Source organism: Bombyx mori, chromosome 21, assembly GCF_030269925.1.
Source record: "Bombyx mori chromosome 21, ASM3026992v2".
Classification (NCBI taxonomy): Eukaryota; Metazoa; Arthropoda; class Insecta; order Lepidoptera; family Bombycidae; genus Bombyx; species Bombyx mori.
Window position 1 is genome coordinate 1,624,903 of NC_085127.1, and position 17,188 is coordinate 1,642,090.

General features: G+C 41.1%; 2 protein-coding genes across 4 annotated transcripts; one reads left to right on the top strand and one right to left on the bottom strand.

The window, feature by feature from the left end:
• Window positions 1–1,338: 1,338 nt before the first annotated feature.
• LOC101747167 (arrestin domain-containing protein 1) lies at window positions 1,339–6,490 on the bottom strand. Of its 3 annotated transcripts, none has more exons than XM_004925386.4 (6): window positions 6,226–6,490; window positions 5,247–5,396; window positions 4,717–4,928; window positions 4,021–4,209; window positions 3,155–3,343; window positions 1,339–2,907 (listed from the first exon to the last, which is right to left on the bottom strand). In XM_004925386.4, the coding sequence occupies exons 1-6, from the start codon at window positions 6,344–6,346 to the stop codon at window positions 2,356–2,358; spliced, it is 1,413 nt and encodes a 470-aa protein (XP_004925443.2). In that variant the 5' UTR covers window positions 6,347–6,490; the 3' UTR covers window positions 1,339–2,355. The 3 variants fall into 3 exon arrangements, with proteins under 3 accessions (XP_004925443.2, XP_037874401.1, XP_062530774.1); XM_038018473.2 differs by lacking the exon at window positions 6,226–6,490 and adding an exon at window positions 5,889–6,183; XM_062674790.1 differs by lacking the exon at window positions 6,226–6,490 and adding an exon at window positions 5,760–6,002.
• Window positions 6,491–6,802: 312 nt separating this feature from the next.
• On the top strand, window positions 6,803–12,358 carry LOC101735374 (serine/threonine-protein kinase RIO2). Its single transcript, XM_004925387.4, has 8 exons — window positions 6,803–7,370; window positions 7,458–7,599; window positions 8,120–8,288; window positions 8,446–8,655; window positions 9,120–9,311; window positions 10,073–10,244; window positions 10,641–10,760; window positions 11,869–12,358. The coding sequence occupies exons 1-8, from the start codon at window positions 7,305–7,307 to the stop codon at window positions 12,316–12,318; spliced, it is 1,521 nt and encodes a 506-aa protein (XP_004925444.1). The 5' UTR covers window positions 6,803–7,304; the 3' UTR covers window positions 12,319–12,358.
• Window positions 12,359–17,188: the final 4,830 nt, after the last annotated feature.

The following is a 17,188-nucleotide window of genomic DNA, read 5'->3' on the forward strand; positions in this document are numbered from 1 at the left end:
TACACATTGCGTACTAAAAAAAAGGATGCGTGTACTTATGTACGCGCGTAAGAAGTTATACGTTATTTTTATTAAATTAATTTCTTTTTTTTTAATATTAAATAATTAATATTTAACGTTAAAAAATGAATGCTAATAACACTTTTTTTACGAAAATGCGCGAAAGTTCACCTGCGGCTATATTCAGACTCGCCAAATTACGTCGATCGTATTGTAATGAGTGGGCAACTTCATTTCAGTTAATTTTATGTCACGGTGCGCGCGCATCGTAAAATTTCACTCTCAAATTTTCATAACGCGCCTAAAGAAGTATAACTTCAAAAACGCGAAATCAGATATGCATGCTTACCAATGATTAACGAGTTCGCGTGATTTAGTTCATGTCGCCACTGCCTATTTCAATCGAGAAGCAGTCGAGTTATTATACCAAGTCAGTTAATATCACGCTAAGGTCTGAGGCCATATCCGTGATGCAAAATCGACAGGATCTGTGCCCTTAGTGCGAGCTTTTTAACGTTCTCGATAGCGTAGAAGTTAGCTCATATTTGTATGGAATGGGATCGTTTGCCTACGTTTGCCGCTAGGGGCGCTGTTCCAACTGCATACGAAATTGGGTTAACTTTTACGCTATCGAGAACGTTAAAAAACTCGCACTAAACACACTGCTGACCGATGAACCGCCGCTCGGCAACCCATCTAGACTATAAATCTAATATAAAAAATCAGTGATCACAGCACACCCTAGGGCAAAGATTCGGAGCGAGTTGAAAATGCTAACTGTGAAGGTAAGATTAAATTTTGTTTATGAACATCGAGTTACTATTTTCTTTTTTTGCTTTTATGGGTGGACGAGCTCACAGCCTACCTGGTGTTAAGTGGTTACTGGGCCCGTAGACATCTACAACGTAAATTCCGCCACCCACTTTAATACAGCACAACGCCCCACCTTCCAAACCTAAACGCATTGCTGCTTCACGGCAGAAATGGGCGATACCTACCCGTGCGGACTCACAAGAGACCCTACCACCAGTAAAGTGTTTGAGTTTAATGTCTGGGATAGGCACTTCAGTTTTCAACCTAGTGACATTATAAACTCCAGTGACTATCCAACATACAAACAGCTGTCAGCTGACCTACTCATCAACAGGAATAATAAAAACCACAGCAGGGAAATATAGGGCAGTTCTGTAATTACAGTCTTTTAATTATCTAGACTGCAACTGGTTCTTTTGTTCCACTTTTTTTTCCGCCTTTTAAAGTAGGTACTTTCAGTGAACAAATCAAATGGTGTTTCAAGTTAAAATTTTAATTTAAATAAAGAATGAAAAGTTTAGAAAATTCCTTGAAATATATATTTAATCAATAACAAACATTAAGGATATACAAACATCTTAAGTAATAAATGCTAAATTATTTGTAACATTTCTATAAGTAAATCTTCATAGAATATAGCACAATAAAGTTATATTTCTTATAGTAAAAATATCCATATCAAAAGTAAAAAAAAAAACTTCAAAATTGTTATTAGAAATATAAATTTATAAACAACTGTATAAAAAACCGTGACATCAATATTTTTCACTTAGAAGCCTGGTTAAATAGACAGGTCTTCACAAGTTCCAGTGTCTCGTTAAAAGCTACTTTTATCCGGGGTAAGCGTCATCTTGAATAATCAAACGATTATAATAAAGTAAATTATTATAAACACTCGTCTTGTCTCCACAATCAGTATAAGTACATAAATATTTCAAAAATAGATTTAAGTATTTTTTACCCTTATGAACTAAATCAGCTGGATCGATTAGCACCCTTTTATGGCAGACACGGTTCATAACGTTTAAATTAATTATGAACAAAAACATTATATTTATATTTCGAATTACGTTGGTGTGTATAGTGATGTATTTCTAGTATCAAAGGCGGATTTGTGTGTATATATTGTAAGTAATATACCCAATGAGTTGAGAAAGAAATCGCTACTTTTGGAACTTTGTAAGCTCTCTTCGTATTAAATTGAAGGATCCCGCGCTACTAAACAGCTTGGCAGTGAAAAAAAATTGGCCTGTGACCTCTAGACGTCAGTGACAGCTGTCAGTTGATACTTGACAGTAGTGACAACAAAGTTTTAAAAGGGGTCTAACTTATTCATTTGCGAACAATAAGTCCAAGCGTTTGTGATGATTATAATAATAATAATAATAATAGTAGTGATGAAACAAATTAAGCCAACATCCACATCTACATAGTGACGAACTCACAAACTACAAGCTGCCAGTACAGATTTACACTACAGATTACATTCACATACAAAGTGTTATTTTACAGTGCTCTGTGCGTATTCTGTTTTAATCTTTTTTAAGAAGATGGCGGCGGCGCCGACGGCTGTATTGGAGATGAAGTCTGTGGCATCGTTACGTGTAATGGATATCCTGTTGACGCCGGAGTCGGTCCAGGATACGGAGTGTAATTTTGGGGCATATTATATGGTGCTGGATGAGATGTGCCCTGCGGTCCTTGAAATCCAATTTGATAGTCACAAAACGGCGCCCTACCTGTCGAAGCTTGATCTGGAGGGTGGGACGGATAAGGCATATTTTGTGGTGGGTAAGGCACATTTTGAGGTAGGTATGGCACGTTATGTGCTGGATAAGGCACATTTTGAGTCGGATAAGAAGACTGGACGTGAGATACTTGACTAGTTGTGTAGGGACTATTACTCGGTTCGATGACGCCAGAATTAATACCCACAGGAGCTTGTAATGGATCCGGTATGGGCCCGTCGGGCAAACTGTGAGCCATTGGGTGCTTGTACTCGTCTTGGGTGAAACCAATAAGAGGAATCAAGCCGAGACAAATTTCGGATTCATCTTCTAGATCGTCATCGCAGCCTGACAGTTTTACTCTCACCTGAAAAAATATATATATTTGTCATCAATACATACGGTTACCCTTGATAGGTTCGTCATGTGACAATGAATGTTATAGTTAAACTTTTTAAGTTTTATTGAAAATAATAAGTCTCGGTGTACCTCTAACTATAGGTACAAGTATTGTCTAAATGGGTAAGTGTTTGTTTTGCACTTGAGTGCATCAACTTCAAATAGGGCGATAACAATAATTCATAATTTAATAAAAATATGTATTCAAGCCACACCTTAAAAAAATACCCAATATCGATGATCGTACAGTTTTCTAAGTTCGGGACAATCAGATCCGGCACTTTGAGGTTCACAGTGAAGTTCCTCGTGGTCTTGCCGAGCACCGCCCCCGACTTCACGGAGGCCAGGACCCTCTCAGGAGGCATGTACTCCGCCATCGGTTGCTTGGTGCGATAGCATTCTTTCTGCGAAAAATAACTATTTAGTGTAATACTGAAGTCAGAGTAGACTTTTTAAATACGTTAAAAAAAAAACTAAACAAAAGAGTATTTGAGAAATACTAGTCAATTTCACGGGCTCTTTTCAAGACCAAGGAAACTAACACCATAACAACAAACACTATAACTATTCTTTAGAGCCGTTGTCGTTGGCGCATTCTGCTGCTGATTGTTTATTTTAATTGATCTTGTTTTCGTTGTTGAAAAATCTTTGTAGGGGGAGTACAAAGCTACAGTCAAAGGTGCCCGCGTATCATGCAATACGACAGTATTTAAATCCTGCAATTAGATTTTAAAGCAATCAGAGCCTGACAATTGTTCAGAAATGTCTGCCACTTTGAAGGAATAATGTGTATTAAAAAAATATCTTCAATGTTCTTAGACGAAATATTGAAACAAATTAGCAGTTTGGCCCAAGTTTTCTTAAGTTGCACCTACATTGCTAGTGAGAGGCGGAGTTACAGGCGCGTTGTGATGACTGTATCCCATAGTCCAATTCTGCAAAGCACTGCCCTTAATCGGGCTAGTGTTAGCAAATTCTCTCAAGCTGAGCCTGTGAGCTCACCTACACATCCGCAAGAAATTGGAATAGGTAAGGCTATAAGCAAATAGTTAGGAAAAAAAATTAGACCAATGATACTAACCACGACAAGCTGATAGACAATCTTCTTTATTTCATTGCCGCTTCGGTTTTGTGCCTGCACGGATATGGGTATTATCTGCCCTGGGCAGTACCCCGTCACTGGTAATGTTATCTTAACACTTATTTCTCCTGAACCAAAAAAACAGCTGCATCCTGCGTCAGTCTCCTCTAATTCAAAGTTTACGGGTTGCTGTGAATTAAATGAAATAATAGTATCATTTTAACATTTGTTCCATTAGTGTAGGTAATCGACGACAGCTGCATCCAAGGCACAGTCGAGACACTGCCTCTACTGGATCTAAGACTTTTCCCTCTCCTCTCCAAACTTTTTGGGGAGGCTTAACGACAAAGAGAAGATCTTCCACCGAGCGGGTGATATTGCTCGGTAGATCGACGGTCCGAATGTTGTTGTTCGGAACTTGTATATATGCGCTTTATCTTGAAAATGTCGTAAGCGAGATTCAGGCATCTGTCAATTATCTTGCGTTGTATGATGGCTACCCGCCACAGACTCATATATATCATTATAGCTCTCAAGCAACTCCGTGGAAGTAAATTCGTTGTACCATCACATAACATCGTGAAAACATTGTTGATTAAATAAATAAATAAAAATAAAAATAAAAAAATCTTTTAATGCTGTGCTGATTACATGCCAATTCACAACACACATTAGTATAGTGACAGTCAAGATTACCTTAACTGTGTCATTTGCAAGGTTCAAATCAAACGGAGCAACTACTTCAAAGATTGTCCCCAGTTCTTCTGCAGAATTATTAGCTTGAATAAGGCGAGCAGTAATCTTGTAATTGATATTGCCTCGTTCACCTGCCACTGTTGATGGTGCTGTGTGTGGTATTTGAAATCTGAATGGTAAAGATTGAGGACCGGCTGGAAGCTGAATTTGTCCTGAAAACACAACATAAACAAAACATTATTTCTGCAAAATACCTTACGCTGGCTGAAGATGCATAAACATGATTCTTCTATGGAATCAGAAGAATGAAAACATATAAATGGGGTAACTCATTCAAAAATAGAGACCTACCTACCTTCCTTCCTACACATTTTCTAATCAAATGTACCTCGTTATACATTCTATTTAGGATTTAAATTTGTTTTTCTAAATTTCAAAGTATTGAAGTAGGAAAGAAATCTATTAAAAACATCTCTGATATCTAATGTCGATCACTACAAGTAAAGAAAAATTTATAACATAATAATCACCATTGTTTGCGACTAGATGTTGAGTGTGCCTCAAATACGCCTCGTTGCCATAGTATCTAACTTGTTTGTATTGTTTAACACCATTATATGTTTCAGTTTCTTTTTCGATCCACTCTACAACAGCTTCACCAGTTGCCTCAACAAACAAAGCTAAAAAAAGTTCCAAAGTAAATACTATTATAGAATAACAATTTATTTATTTATTTTTTATTGCTTAGATGGTTGGACGAGCTCACAGCATACCTGATGATAAGTGGTTACTGGAGCCCATAGAAATCTACAACGTAAGTACACCAACCACCTTGAGATATAAGTTCTAAGGTCTCAGTATATTTACAACGGCTGCCCCACCCTTAAAACCGAAAAGCATTACTGCTTCACGGCAGAAATAGGCGGCCTACCCGTGCGGACTCGCAAGAGGTTCTACCACCAGTAAATAAATGGATATTAAAATATTAGCTACTCTCATGACTGCAGTTTTGTTTCTATATTATTATTGTCCTACCTACCTACCTAGAGACATACGGTTGAAGACTCAATAATTTTTTGTACTGTAGTTGGATGCAGATCGCATATTCTACTTTGTAATTAATCAATTAAACCAGTAAGCCTCAGTCAGTGAAAAATTTATATAAAACATACTCAGAAATATTGTTTTTAATTCGCGGGACAGATATTGCTGTATATTTAATAATGACGTCATTATTCACGTCCGCCTTATTTATAAATAAACATAATCACAACACTAGCTTTGCAAGAAAGAGATAGAATATGCCCTCTCATTCCGACCAATTGATAAAGCATACATCTCAAAACTTCAGCAGTTCCAATAACTGCAATACAAATATATACAGATTATTTAACACACATATTATATTTAATTTTATTTTCCAGTACATACGTTTTTACATTCACTAACCATCTACCCAATTAATGTGCACTTTAATTTAAGCGGCCCCCGTTGACTGTCATTAATTACCTTGAACCGTAATTGGTCGATCTAACGTAAAATTTACACTTCCCGTTACAATTTGACCAGAATAAAACACATTTCTTATTGAGTCCAACTTTATGGTGCCTTTTTCGAAACCACATTCCATTATTTTATTTTAATGGTTAAACAATGCTGGTTTTGAGAGGAATAGATCCTTAATTTGTTAAATTGAGTGTATTTCTACGTACAAAAACCCAGCGAAAACCTTATTCCCTAAATGTTTTGAATGGAATTTATTCTTTTTTTATCTTTTTTGGCTCCGGCACGGTTTGTGCATTAGCCAGCGTCAAGTGATAAGATTTTTATATTTCGCCGTTTTAATTATTTACAGTTTAGGATTAATAAAAAACGAAGGAAACTGTCCATTTTGGCCATTATTAATATCAGCGTAAGTGTGAATTAAATTAGCAGCTTGGGACGTATAAATAAATTAGGTTGAGAAAGTAATTTGATTAATGTATTTATTAACTCTGCAAATGCTAAAATGAAGTGAAATGAAATGAAGTGAGTGAAGAATGAAGATTGACGAGCTGTGTCATTAACTATTATAATAAAGCGAGGAGTGAAGTTGTGTGATTTGTTTTATTTTGTCTATTTAGTGTTTCTTCAGGTTTAAAGGTATAATAACGGTGGTTTACTAACTATTTAGTATCTGTGAAAGTGCACATATGTGGGAAAATAAGTAAAGCTGCGGGACGTAGCTTCTCGGGATCTTACAAAAAGTCCACTGAAAAAGTCTCAGTAATTGACCACCATTTTAATGAGATTATATTCATCCCACATCATCTCATCCCATTTCATTTCATCCCAGTTTATTAATGTCTCAAATTAATCATCTTCATTTCATTTCACTCCATGTTATCATTTTTCATAAAAATAAGAATAAAAATTAAAATACGACATGACCGAAAGGTCTTAGTTACCAGGTCATAAAATACCTTTAAAAAAAACACACACACAACAATCACATTGGTTCAGGTTGCAATTTGCAAACTTTTCATAGTTAAATATTTAATTGAAAATAATATTTAAATCTTGAACTTTGTTATATTTCACTTTTCAAGATGGGTAAACTCGACGTAGCTATATTACGTTACTTAACGGGTGAAGACTTTCGAGTTCTAACTGCAGTAAGTTAGTTATCATAATGATAACCTTGAATCAAATAATACATTTTTTAGAAAATAAATTTCTATAATTAATATGTTTATTTAAAGGTAGAAATGGGCATGAAGAATCATGAGTTGGTTCCTGGATCGCTTGTTGCATCCATAGCAAATTTGAGACATGGTGGCGTTCACAAACTAATGAAAGAACTATGTAAACATAGATTACTAACTTATGAACGAGGAAAGCAGTGTAAGTAAACACATTTGATTTAAAGTCAACCTAACCATAAGGCCACTCTTAAAATTGCAAATTAAGACTAAAATTGATAGTATGATTATGTACAGTGTGAACCTGAAACTAATAAAGATGATTTATTAGAATCACTGTTTTTGCTAGTAAGCCTACTTCTGCTTAAACATATCCTGTGGTCACTGAAAAGTTATAATGCAGATACTTGTGCAGTTTATCTATATTAAAACAATGAAATATAGTTTCCAAGAATTGCATTCAATGTAAAATTTATTAAATAAGGTACAGCTCTTTGCTTTGTCATACAAGAGGAAACTTAGAACTTATTATACACAGTATATCAGTTGCAGCGGCTTGGCTCTGCTCCTGGCATTGCTCACGTCCATGGGCGACAGTAATCACTCACCATCAAGTGACCCCTATGCTCGTTTGCCTACAAGGGCAATACAAAAAAAAATATTAGTGAACAAATTATTTAGAATCAATGAGGTACAGATTAGTAAATTAAAATAAATTTCAGATGATGGTTATAGACTCACAAATGCTGGCTATGACTATCTAGCACTGAAAGCATTGGCCAACAGGAAAGTGATATCGTCATTTGGAAATCAAATTGGTGTTGGTAAAGAGTCTAACATCTACATTGTAGCTGATGAAGATCACAATCCGCTCTGTTTGAAACTTCATAGGTAACCAAGTTTGAAATGCTCACAAAGAACCAAATCTGACTTAATTTAGGCCATAAATATTGAGAAACATGTTAAAAAATTTACAGTAACTTAATTTTTTTTAGAAAAGTCTCAAGAAGGCTGTAAATAATTTATAATCAAAAACCTTTGTTCACAGATTAGGAAGGACATGTTTCCGAAACATTAAAGACAAGCGTGATTACCATGCACACAGAAATCGAGCTTCATGGTTGTATTTGTCTAGAATATCAGCTACGAAGGAATTCGCATACATGAAGGCTCTATATGATCGAGGATTTCCAGTACCAAAACCAATAGACTTCAATAGACATTGTGTTATAATGGAGCTTGTGCGTGGAGGACCTCTGTTAGTTTCATTACACATATACTTACATCAATAATATTGTTTTAATTGTAAATATCAATGTTATGTTATGTTAAATATCAATGTGTCTCTGTCTGCCGTGTGTGCATAGCTGTTACTAGAACAAAATTGCTTAAATAAACATGGAAAAAAGACAAAATTGCTTAGAACAGGAAGTTGAAAGCTTACTTGTAGAATTCAACAGCTGTTGTGTGCACCCTTTGAACTGAAACACATTACTGTATTGTTACAGTTAGGCAGAACTAGTACCAACTCAAAAGAGTTCACTGTGCCAAAAATGATTACACAACATTTTTTTATGGGTTTTACTTATTTTTATAAGATGTTATTCCTTCATGGTTCAAATTGTGTGTGACAAAACAATAGTTAAACTATTTGGGACTATGAATCAAATTACTGCTAATTTAAGTTGCAAACTTACTGTATTATGTTTAACTTTGATCCAGGACTCATGTGACTTCAGTGGCTGACCCAGAAGCCCTATATGATGAACTTATGAACCTGATTGTCCGACTCGGTAACTGTGGTGTAATCCATGGAGATTTCAATGAGTTTAACATCATGATTGATGAGGATAACCATCCTGTTATCATTGATTTCCCACAGATGGTGTCCACATCTCACCCTAATGCTGAAGTGTAAGTTTGATCACAGATATTTAAATATTTTTAATTTTTTGTATAAAATTGTTCTACATATAAAATAATAAATTGAATATCTATAAATTAAATGTGATTCTTGATTTATGTAGTGAGCTGTAACTGCGGACTTGTTCTGAGTTTTTCATGGTAATTTAATGCCATGTCATGTACCCATAATAACAAAACACTATATAAATTCAGCCTCGCTCCCGGTCAATGGTCGGAAAATATCAATTGAAACACATAATTCGCTCTGAAATTCTTTGCTCTTAAAGATTGGTGTACACGAGATGTGCATGAGTTCATAGTTCATCGGATGTTAAGTGACTGTCTGTCCGTAGACATTGCAATGATTATGTTGCTGCCCCCCATGCAGAGGCGGATTATCCGTAAGGCAAACTAGGCACGTGCCTAGGGGCGTGTATTTACAAGGGGGGCTCGAGCTCAGAATTTTTAAATAAATAAAGATAATAACATCGACGATTAAGAACTAAATGCTGATCTATAATCTAAATCTATAATAGATTATATTGCACAAACATCGATATACTCGTATTATGCAATGTTGCGGGTTGCGGTTTATGTGCAATATTATGATGGCCATTTATGGCCGGTACAGGGGCGCCGATAAAGTGATTGCCTGGGGGCGCTCTGGACCTTTAATCCGCTACTGCCCCCATGGAATCATTAGTTTGTGTGTGATGCCTTTGATTTAGTGTATGTGTGTGTGTGATGACGTGTCGTGTCTGTGGGTGCAGGTACTTCGAGCGCGACGTCCGGTGCGTGCGCGAGTTCTTCAAGCGCCGGTTCGGGTTCGAGAGCTCGCTGTACCCGGCGCTGCGGGACCTGCGCCGCGCCGAGCGCCTGGACGCCGCCGTGGCCTGCTCGGGGTACCGCCGCGCCGAGGACCTGGACGACCGGCTCATGCGGGTGACTCGCGCCTTCCACGAATTATATCTTTACACTAGCTTTTGACATCGTCCGCGTGGAATAGTTCAAAAATAATGCTTTATTTTAGAACAAATTTGGTTAGCATAAAAAACGTTATAGTGAGCCAACATATTATTATGAGAAACATAGTGAGAAAACATTTTACTGGCCTGAATTGTGAATCTAAACTTATCTCGAATTCATTGGAATACACACATAAAAATTCATGAAATCTGACAAGCCGCTTAGGTGGAATTCACTGACATTTACACGGACAGACGAATTATATAAATGAAGATGAAATTTTAAATAAAAATGCATATTTTTAAAAATCAAAAATTTGTAAGTAAAAACATATTTTGGATAATTAAAAATGAAACATTCAATATATTTCAGGAAATGGGTATTGGTCTGGAAGAGAGCGACGACGATGAGTCGGACGAGGAGTTTGCAGACGCGGTAGACGAGAGGAGCCCCGCCTATACTGACGAGGAACTAGCGGCCCTCAGGCAGCAGGTGCGTGCGCGACCGCCGTGCCGTGCTACACAATAATCTATGCAGATATTATTCCTAAACGAACGATGTTTCGGGGTAATACGACAAAGGGATGAACTTACTGGTGGTAGGACCTCGTGTGAGTCCGCGCGGGTAGGTACCACCGCCCTGCCTATTTCTGCCGTGAAGCAGTAATGCGTTTCCGTTTGAAAGGTGGCGCAGCCGTTGTAACTATACTGAGACCTTAGAACTTATATCTCAAGGTGTGTGGCGCATTTACGTTGTAGATGTCTATGGGCTCCAGTAACCACTTAACACCGGGTGGACTGTGAGCTAGTCCACACATCTAAGCAATTAAAAAAAAACTTGACTACCGGGTGTACTTGCTCGGTAGAGTCGATGCCAAAGTTGTTCGGAACTTGTACGTATGCAAAGTTATAAAAATTGTCGTTATAGTGATTCTCGCATCAGTCAAATATTTTGTGTTCTGTGATAAATACGCGTTACAGATGAGAATACTTTTTTTTTTTAAATGAACTATGCGACACACATATTCTTGTGAATCTTTGAAACGGGTCCAAAGGTTTGGTATTGTTTAAAGCATTGGCGAAATCTTTCTAAAAAAAAGGGACGTTACAAAAAAAAATATATTATAACGCCATCTCGTAAATACCTGAGGTACTATAGTTGTTGCTAACAGAGTTTGGCGCACTTGTACCTCTGAAACTCTTGCAATAGATGTCGCTTACATAAATAAATTTATGAAGTAAAATATTCTTAGGAATTGATAAAGCATTTGTTAAAGGAAATATTAGAATGCAAAGTTTATGTATCGACGCTTAAAAGGCAAACGTGACTAAGCGACAATGCGTGAACTTTACAGTAGACTAATTTAAAGTTGAAATACCTGAAAAAAAGTCTATCTTAACGAATCTAGCTGTAGAATTGAAATTATTTTAATAGATCTAGAAATATATATTTTTTGCGCATCAAATATGCCTATTGCCTATCATTTATGTACAAAGCAGTTATTGTCGCTTAGTCACGTTTGCCTTTCAAGCGTCGGTATCTTATGATCGTAGTGGCGTTTTAAGGTAGTGTGAATCAATAATAATAAATACATTTGCAGGTGGACATTTCAATACAGAACGACAAACGCAACGACGTCATCGACAACCTTACTACAAAGACCGTCACACTCCATATTACGGAAGAGAACAAATCCGAAGCAGAAGAAGTACCGACTCTCGTTAAAGCGGAGGAGGAGGCTGAAGAAGTCACGTGCACAGAAGACACTGATAAAGTAGGAGAATTGAATAAGAACTCGCAGAAGTATCGACTGGCGATGATTGAGAAGGCGTTGTCCGATGTGAGGTCGATGAGATCCGACACGTCCGCCAGCACGATAGCCCCGGCTGTCGTCAAACTGCAGGTGAAGAAGAATCTGGAACAGCGACAAAAGAAGATGGAGAGGAAGAAGGCCGTAGCGAAGGGAGAGGCCAGCGCCGTCACCAGGAGCCGGAGGGACAACTCCGAGACCATCAGGGAGAGCCACGGCTTGTGGGGCTGGGACGAATAGATATTGTTGTGTAGTTTTATTAATAAATCATTATAATCAATAGTGTTTTTTTTAATGCATTAGGGGGTCAATGAAGGGGGAGGGTGATGGGAGAGATGTGCTCCGCACTAAACGCTTCACTTCCCCCCTTTGCCTTTTCATGAGTTCTATCTCATACGAGGTTTGGACTTTGGTTGTTGAGCGACAGGAGGTTTTAGTCAGTTCGACTCCGACATGCCCCGCCCTCCATCCCCAGGGGAGGGCGGAAGTCCGGCGATTTCCTCCTGACCAAAAAAAAAAAGCGGGTCAATGAACTCAAGGCCTATCCAATAATCCCCGGAGGCCATTGACGTGTCGCCGCCCTTGAAATGATAGCCCATTTTTGTTTCGCGGTAGACATGGGCAGGATAGTGGTGCCTACCCACATATTGCGTATTGATGATCGCGGCACGCTCATGAGAAGGCGTCCCTTCCTTCCCCGATGTAACCCTAAGTTTCTTTCATGACACGTACGAGAAGACAAGGGGTCGTACCTATCTAATATCGAAAAAAAAAAAAGGTACGACAAGATTCCTTCAAATAATTGATGCCATTACATAGTTTCGAGTCGAATCGTATTTTCTAAAGGTTTCCTTAAAGTTTTAATGTGTACATACGAATTTTCATCTAAAACATTTGAACATGATCCCTTTGTGTTATATGAGTCGTCTATTATCAAAGGTGGCAATCTGTGCATTTGGACAAATTTTTTTTATTGATATGTCAATACAGATTGATTTGAATATAATCGTCTCCTTCAGAGAATACGGTTCAAAACCTGCATTAAATAAAGGTTAATAGTTAACCTGTTATTTATCTAAGATGTTGTTCCGAAGAGTTTTGTGACTGCCAATGGAATACAAAGTCAATAATTCGTTTTTCTGATTTACCAATCATTGTCCAAAAGTCAGATTGCCGGCTTTGATAATAGTCGACTCATATGTAGTATGGAAACTGCCGTTTATATTAATAGAATTAAGGCTTCTATTTCATGTTTCAAGTTGACGACAGCCTTTTACCAGGTGTTAGGTGTTAAGAAACACGAGGCTGTATTGGAAAATCGAACATATAAAATAATACACACAACAGTAATTTTTTATTTAAAATATCATTCCGATAGAGGCACCCGTCACGTGCGGACGTGCTCATCGTCCACTCGATCGCCCGGTCTTTGTTCGCCCGGCTTTTGTTAGCCCGGCCATTGTTCGCGCGGCCTGTGTTTGTGGTACATCTGCCGACTAAGTGCTCTTTCTGGAAGTTTTTATTTGTTTTGTTTCCTTTTGTTGTTTCTGTGTTCGTGGTACATCTGCCGACAAAGTGGTTTCCTGCAAGTATTTATTTGTTTTGTTTCTTTTCGTAATTTCTGTTTTGTTGTGCTTTTTCTTTGTCCTGTAGTAATCGCGCCGCATTGCCACCTGTGTTCAATAGAACCGCTCAGGTCCGAGAAGTTGGGGCCTCGCCGCAAGGCGAGTGTTTTCAAGACCCGGGGCCGCCCCACCTGGGTACTCAGCGATCATGGACGCTGTATTCGCGGAATTCCTCCGACTTCGCCACCCACAGCTCGCCTCGGAGTTTTTGGCCTTCAAGGCCAATCACACTGCGAGCCCTCTCGAGGACTCCGCCGCGCTCGCTGCTCCTGCGTCGCCTGTACCTGCGTGCAGAGCTTCTGCATTGAGCACCGCAGCCTCTGTCGTGCCTGCCGCTCCCGTGTCGCCTATACTGGCGAGAAAAGCTGCTGCGTCGTCCGCCGTGACCATCGTTTCAGCTGAGCGATCATCCGCGGCCTCCGTCGCGCCCTCTAAAACACCTACACTTGCTCGTAGGTCGCCTGCACCCGCCTCCTCGTGCTCCGACTCTGACTCGGACATGGAGGTCGACCTCGCCCCCGCCTCATCGACGGATGGATTCACTCTGGTACAGAAGGGTAAGAAGCGTGCCGCGGAGTCTCGAGCTCCCGCGGCCGCTAAAATTAGCAAAGCCGTGAACGCGTCGCGCCCCCGCCCTCAGACTCCCGTTGCGCCCCCAGCCCGTGCCACTCCGTCGCCGCGTCCGGTGGCACAAAATAAAACCCAGACCCCTCCCCCGGTTATCCTTCAGGAGAAGGCAGCTTGGGATCGAGTTTGCCTGGCCCTTAAGGCCAAAAATATAAATTTCACGAATGCCCGTAACCTCGCGAACGGCATTCAAATTAAGGTTCAAACACCCGACGACCATAGGGCCCTCTCTTCTTACCTCCGTAAGGAGCGTATAAGTTTCCATACGTATACGCTCCAGGAGGAGCGCGAACTCCGCGTTGTAATACGCGGAATCCCTAAAGAGTTAGATGTAGAGCTCGTAAAAGCCGACCTGTTAGAACAAGGCCTACCAGTGAATTCTGTGCACCGTATGCACACCGGTCGCGGTAGGGAGCCATATAATATGGTTCTAGTCGCTCTCCAGCCTACCCCCGAGGGTAAGAAAATCTTTAACACACAGACCGTCTGTAGGCTCTCTGGTATCGCTGTCGAAGCCCCCCATAAAAAAGGCACTCCTAGCCAGTGCCATAACTGTCAATTGTACGGGCACTCTTCCCGTAACTGTCACGCGCGCCCCCGATGTGTTAAGTGTTTGGGCGATCACGCCACGGCCCTCTGCGCTCGCGACCAAAAAACCGCGACGGAACCGCCTAGCTGCGTCCTGTGTCGAACACAGGGTCACCCCGCGAATTACCGTGGTTGCCCCCGAGCCCCTAAAATAAATCGCCGCGTCGCCCGCCAAAACCGCCTCCGAGCTTCCGGCCCAGACATCAAAGCCTCGGCACCCTCTGCGTCGCAGGCTAAGCCAGCGTTCGTTCCGGCGGCGGTGCCCAGTGTCTCGGCCTGGGCAAAACCGCTGCCGTACACGAACACGGCTACAACTCCCTCCTCCGCGATTCGTCCCGCCCCCGCGACTCGTCCCTCTCCCGCGACTTGCCCTCCGACCGCGTCCGACAATCTCGCTTTAGCGATCGACTTCTTTCAGTCGATCAACTTTGAGCGCGTTAACGCTTTGGGCGACGCCATTCGCGCTGCCTCCACTGCACAACACTTTATCGCCGTTGTGCAGGAATACGCCGACGTATACGCGTCATTAAATACGTACGTCCTCCCCTCACTCCGCCGGTAATCAATGGCGTATATAAGTAGAATAAAGCCCCTATCCGTAACGATGGGATTTTTTAACGCTTACGGTCTCGCAAATCAACGTGATCAGGTTTCTGACTTTTTGCGTGACCACCAAATTGATATCTTTTTAGTGCAGGAGACACTACTTAAGCCCGCGCGCCGTGACCCTAAAATCGCGAACTATAACATGGTCAGGAACGACAGGCTCTCTGCCCGTGGTGGTGGTACCGTCATTTACTATAGAAGAGCCCTGCATTGCGTCCCGCTCGATCCTCCCGCGCTCGCTAATATCGAAGCATCAGTGTGCCGAATCTCACTGACGGGACACGCGCCGATCGTTATCGCGTCCGTTTATCTTCCACCGGATAAGATCGTTCTAAGCAGTGATATCGAGGCGCTGCTCGGTATGGGGAGCTCTGTCATTCTGGCGGGCGACCTAAATTGTAAACACATCAGGTGGAACTCACACACCACAACCCCGAATGGCAGGCGGCTTGACGCGTTAGTCGATGATCTCGCCTTCGATATCGTCGCTCCGCTAACCCCGACTCACTACCCGCTAAATATCGCGCATCGCCCGGATATACTCGACATAGCGTTATTAAAAAACGTAACTCTGCGCTTACACTCGATCGAAGTAGTTTCAGAGTTAGATTCAGACCACCGTCCCGTCGTTATGAAGCTCGGTCGCGCTCCCGATTCCGTTCCCGTCACGAGGACTGTGGTGGATTGGCACACGCTGGGCATCAGCCTGGCTGAATCTGATCCACCATCGCTCCCGTTTAACCCGGACTCTATCCCGTCTCCTCAGGATACCGCTGAAGCCATAGACATCTTAACGTCACACATCACCTCGACATTAGATAGGTCATCGAAACAAGTTGTAGCGGAGGACTTCCTTCACCGCTTCAAATTGTCCGACGATATTAGGGAACTTCTTAGAGCTAAGAACGCCTCGATACGCGCCTACGACAGGTATCCTACCGCGGAAAATCGTATTCGAATGCGTGCCCTACAACGCGACGTAAAGTCTCGCATCGCCGAAGTCCGAGATGCCAGATGGTCTGATTTCTTAGAAGGACTCGCGCCCTCCCAAAGGTCTTACTACCGCTTAGCTCGTACTCTCAAATCGGATACGGTAGTAACTATGCCCCCCCTCGTAGGCCCCTCAGGCCGACTCGCGGCGTTCGATGATGACGAAAAAGCAGAGCTGCTGGCCGATACATTGCAAACCCAGTGCACGCCCAGCACTCAATCCGTGGACCCTGTTCATGTAGAATTAGTAGACAGTGAGGTAGAACGCAGAGCCTCCTTGCCACCCTCTGATGCGTTACCACCCGTCGCCCCGATGGAAGTTAAAGACTTGATCAAAGACCTACGTCCTCGCAAGGCTCCCGGTTCCGACGGTATATCCAACCGCGTTATTAAACTTCTACCCGTCCAACTCATCGTGATGTTGGCATCTATTTTCAATGCCGTTATGGCGAACTGTATCTTTCCCGCGGTGTGGAAAGAAGCGGACGTTATCGGCATACATAAACCCGGTAAACCAAAAAATCATCCGACGAGCTACCGCCCGATTAGCCTCCTCATGTCTCTAGGCAAACTGTATGAGCGTCTGCTCTACAAACGCCTCAGAGACTTCGTCTCATCCAAGGGCATTCTTATCGATGAACAATTCGGATTCCGTACAAATCACTCATGCGTTC

What these genes read in the sequence shown, in the direction of transcription:
- LOC101735374 (XM_004925387.4), top strand. Translation starts at nt 7,305, where the DNA reads ATGGGTAAACTCGACGTAGCTATATTACGTTACTTAACGGGTGAAGAC. An exon ending in ACTTTCGAGTTCTAACTGCA is followed by an intron (nt 7,371 to 7,457) that starts GTAAGTTAGTTA and finishes GTTTATTTAAAG; the next exon opens with GTAGAAATGGGCATGAAGAA. An exon ending in TTATGAACGAGGAAAGCAGT is followed by an intron (nt 7,600 to 8,119) that starts GTAAGTAAACAC and finishes AATAAATTTCAG; the next exon opens with ATGATGGTTATAGACTCACA.
- LOC101747167 (XM_004925386.4), bottom strand. Translation starts at nt 6,346, where the DNA reads ATGGAATGTGGTTTCGAAAAAGGCACCATAAAGTTGGACTCAATAAGA. An exon ending in TCGACCAATTACGGTTCAAG is followed by an intron (nt 5,397 to 6,225) that starts GTAATTAATGAC and finishes AACTTTTTTTAG; the next exon opens with CTTTGTTTGTTGAGGCAACT. An exon ending in ATATTGGGTATTTTTTTAAG is followed by an intron (nt 2,908 to 3,154) that starts GTGTGGCTTGAA and finishes ATATTTTTTCAG; the next exon opens with GTGAGAGTAAAACTGTCAGG.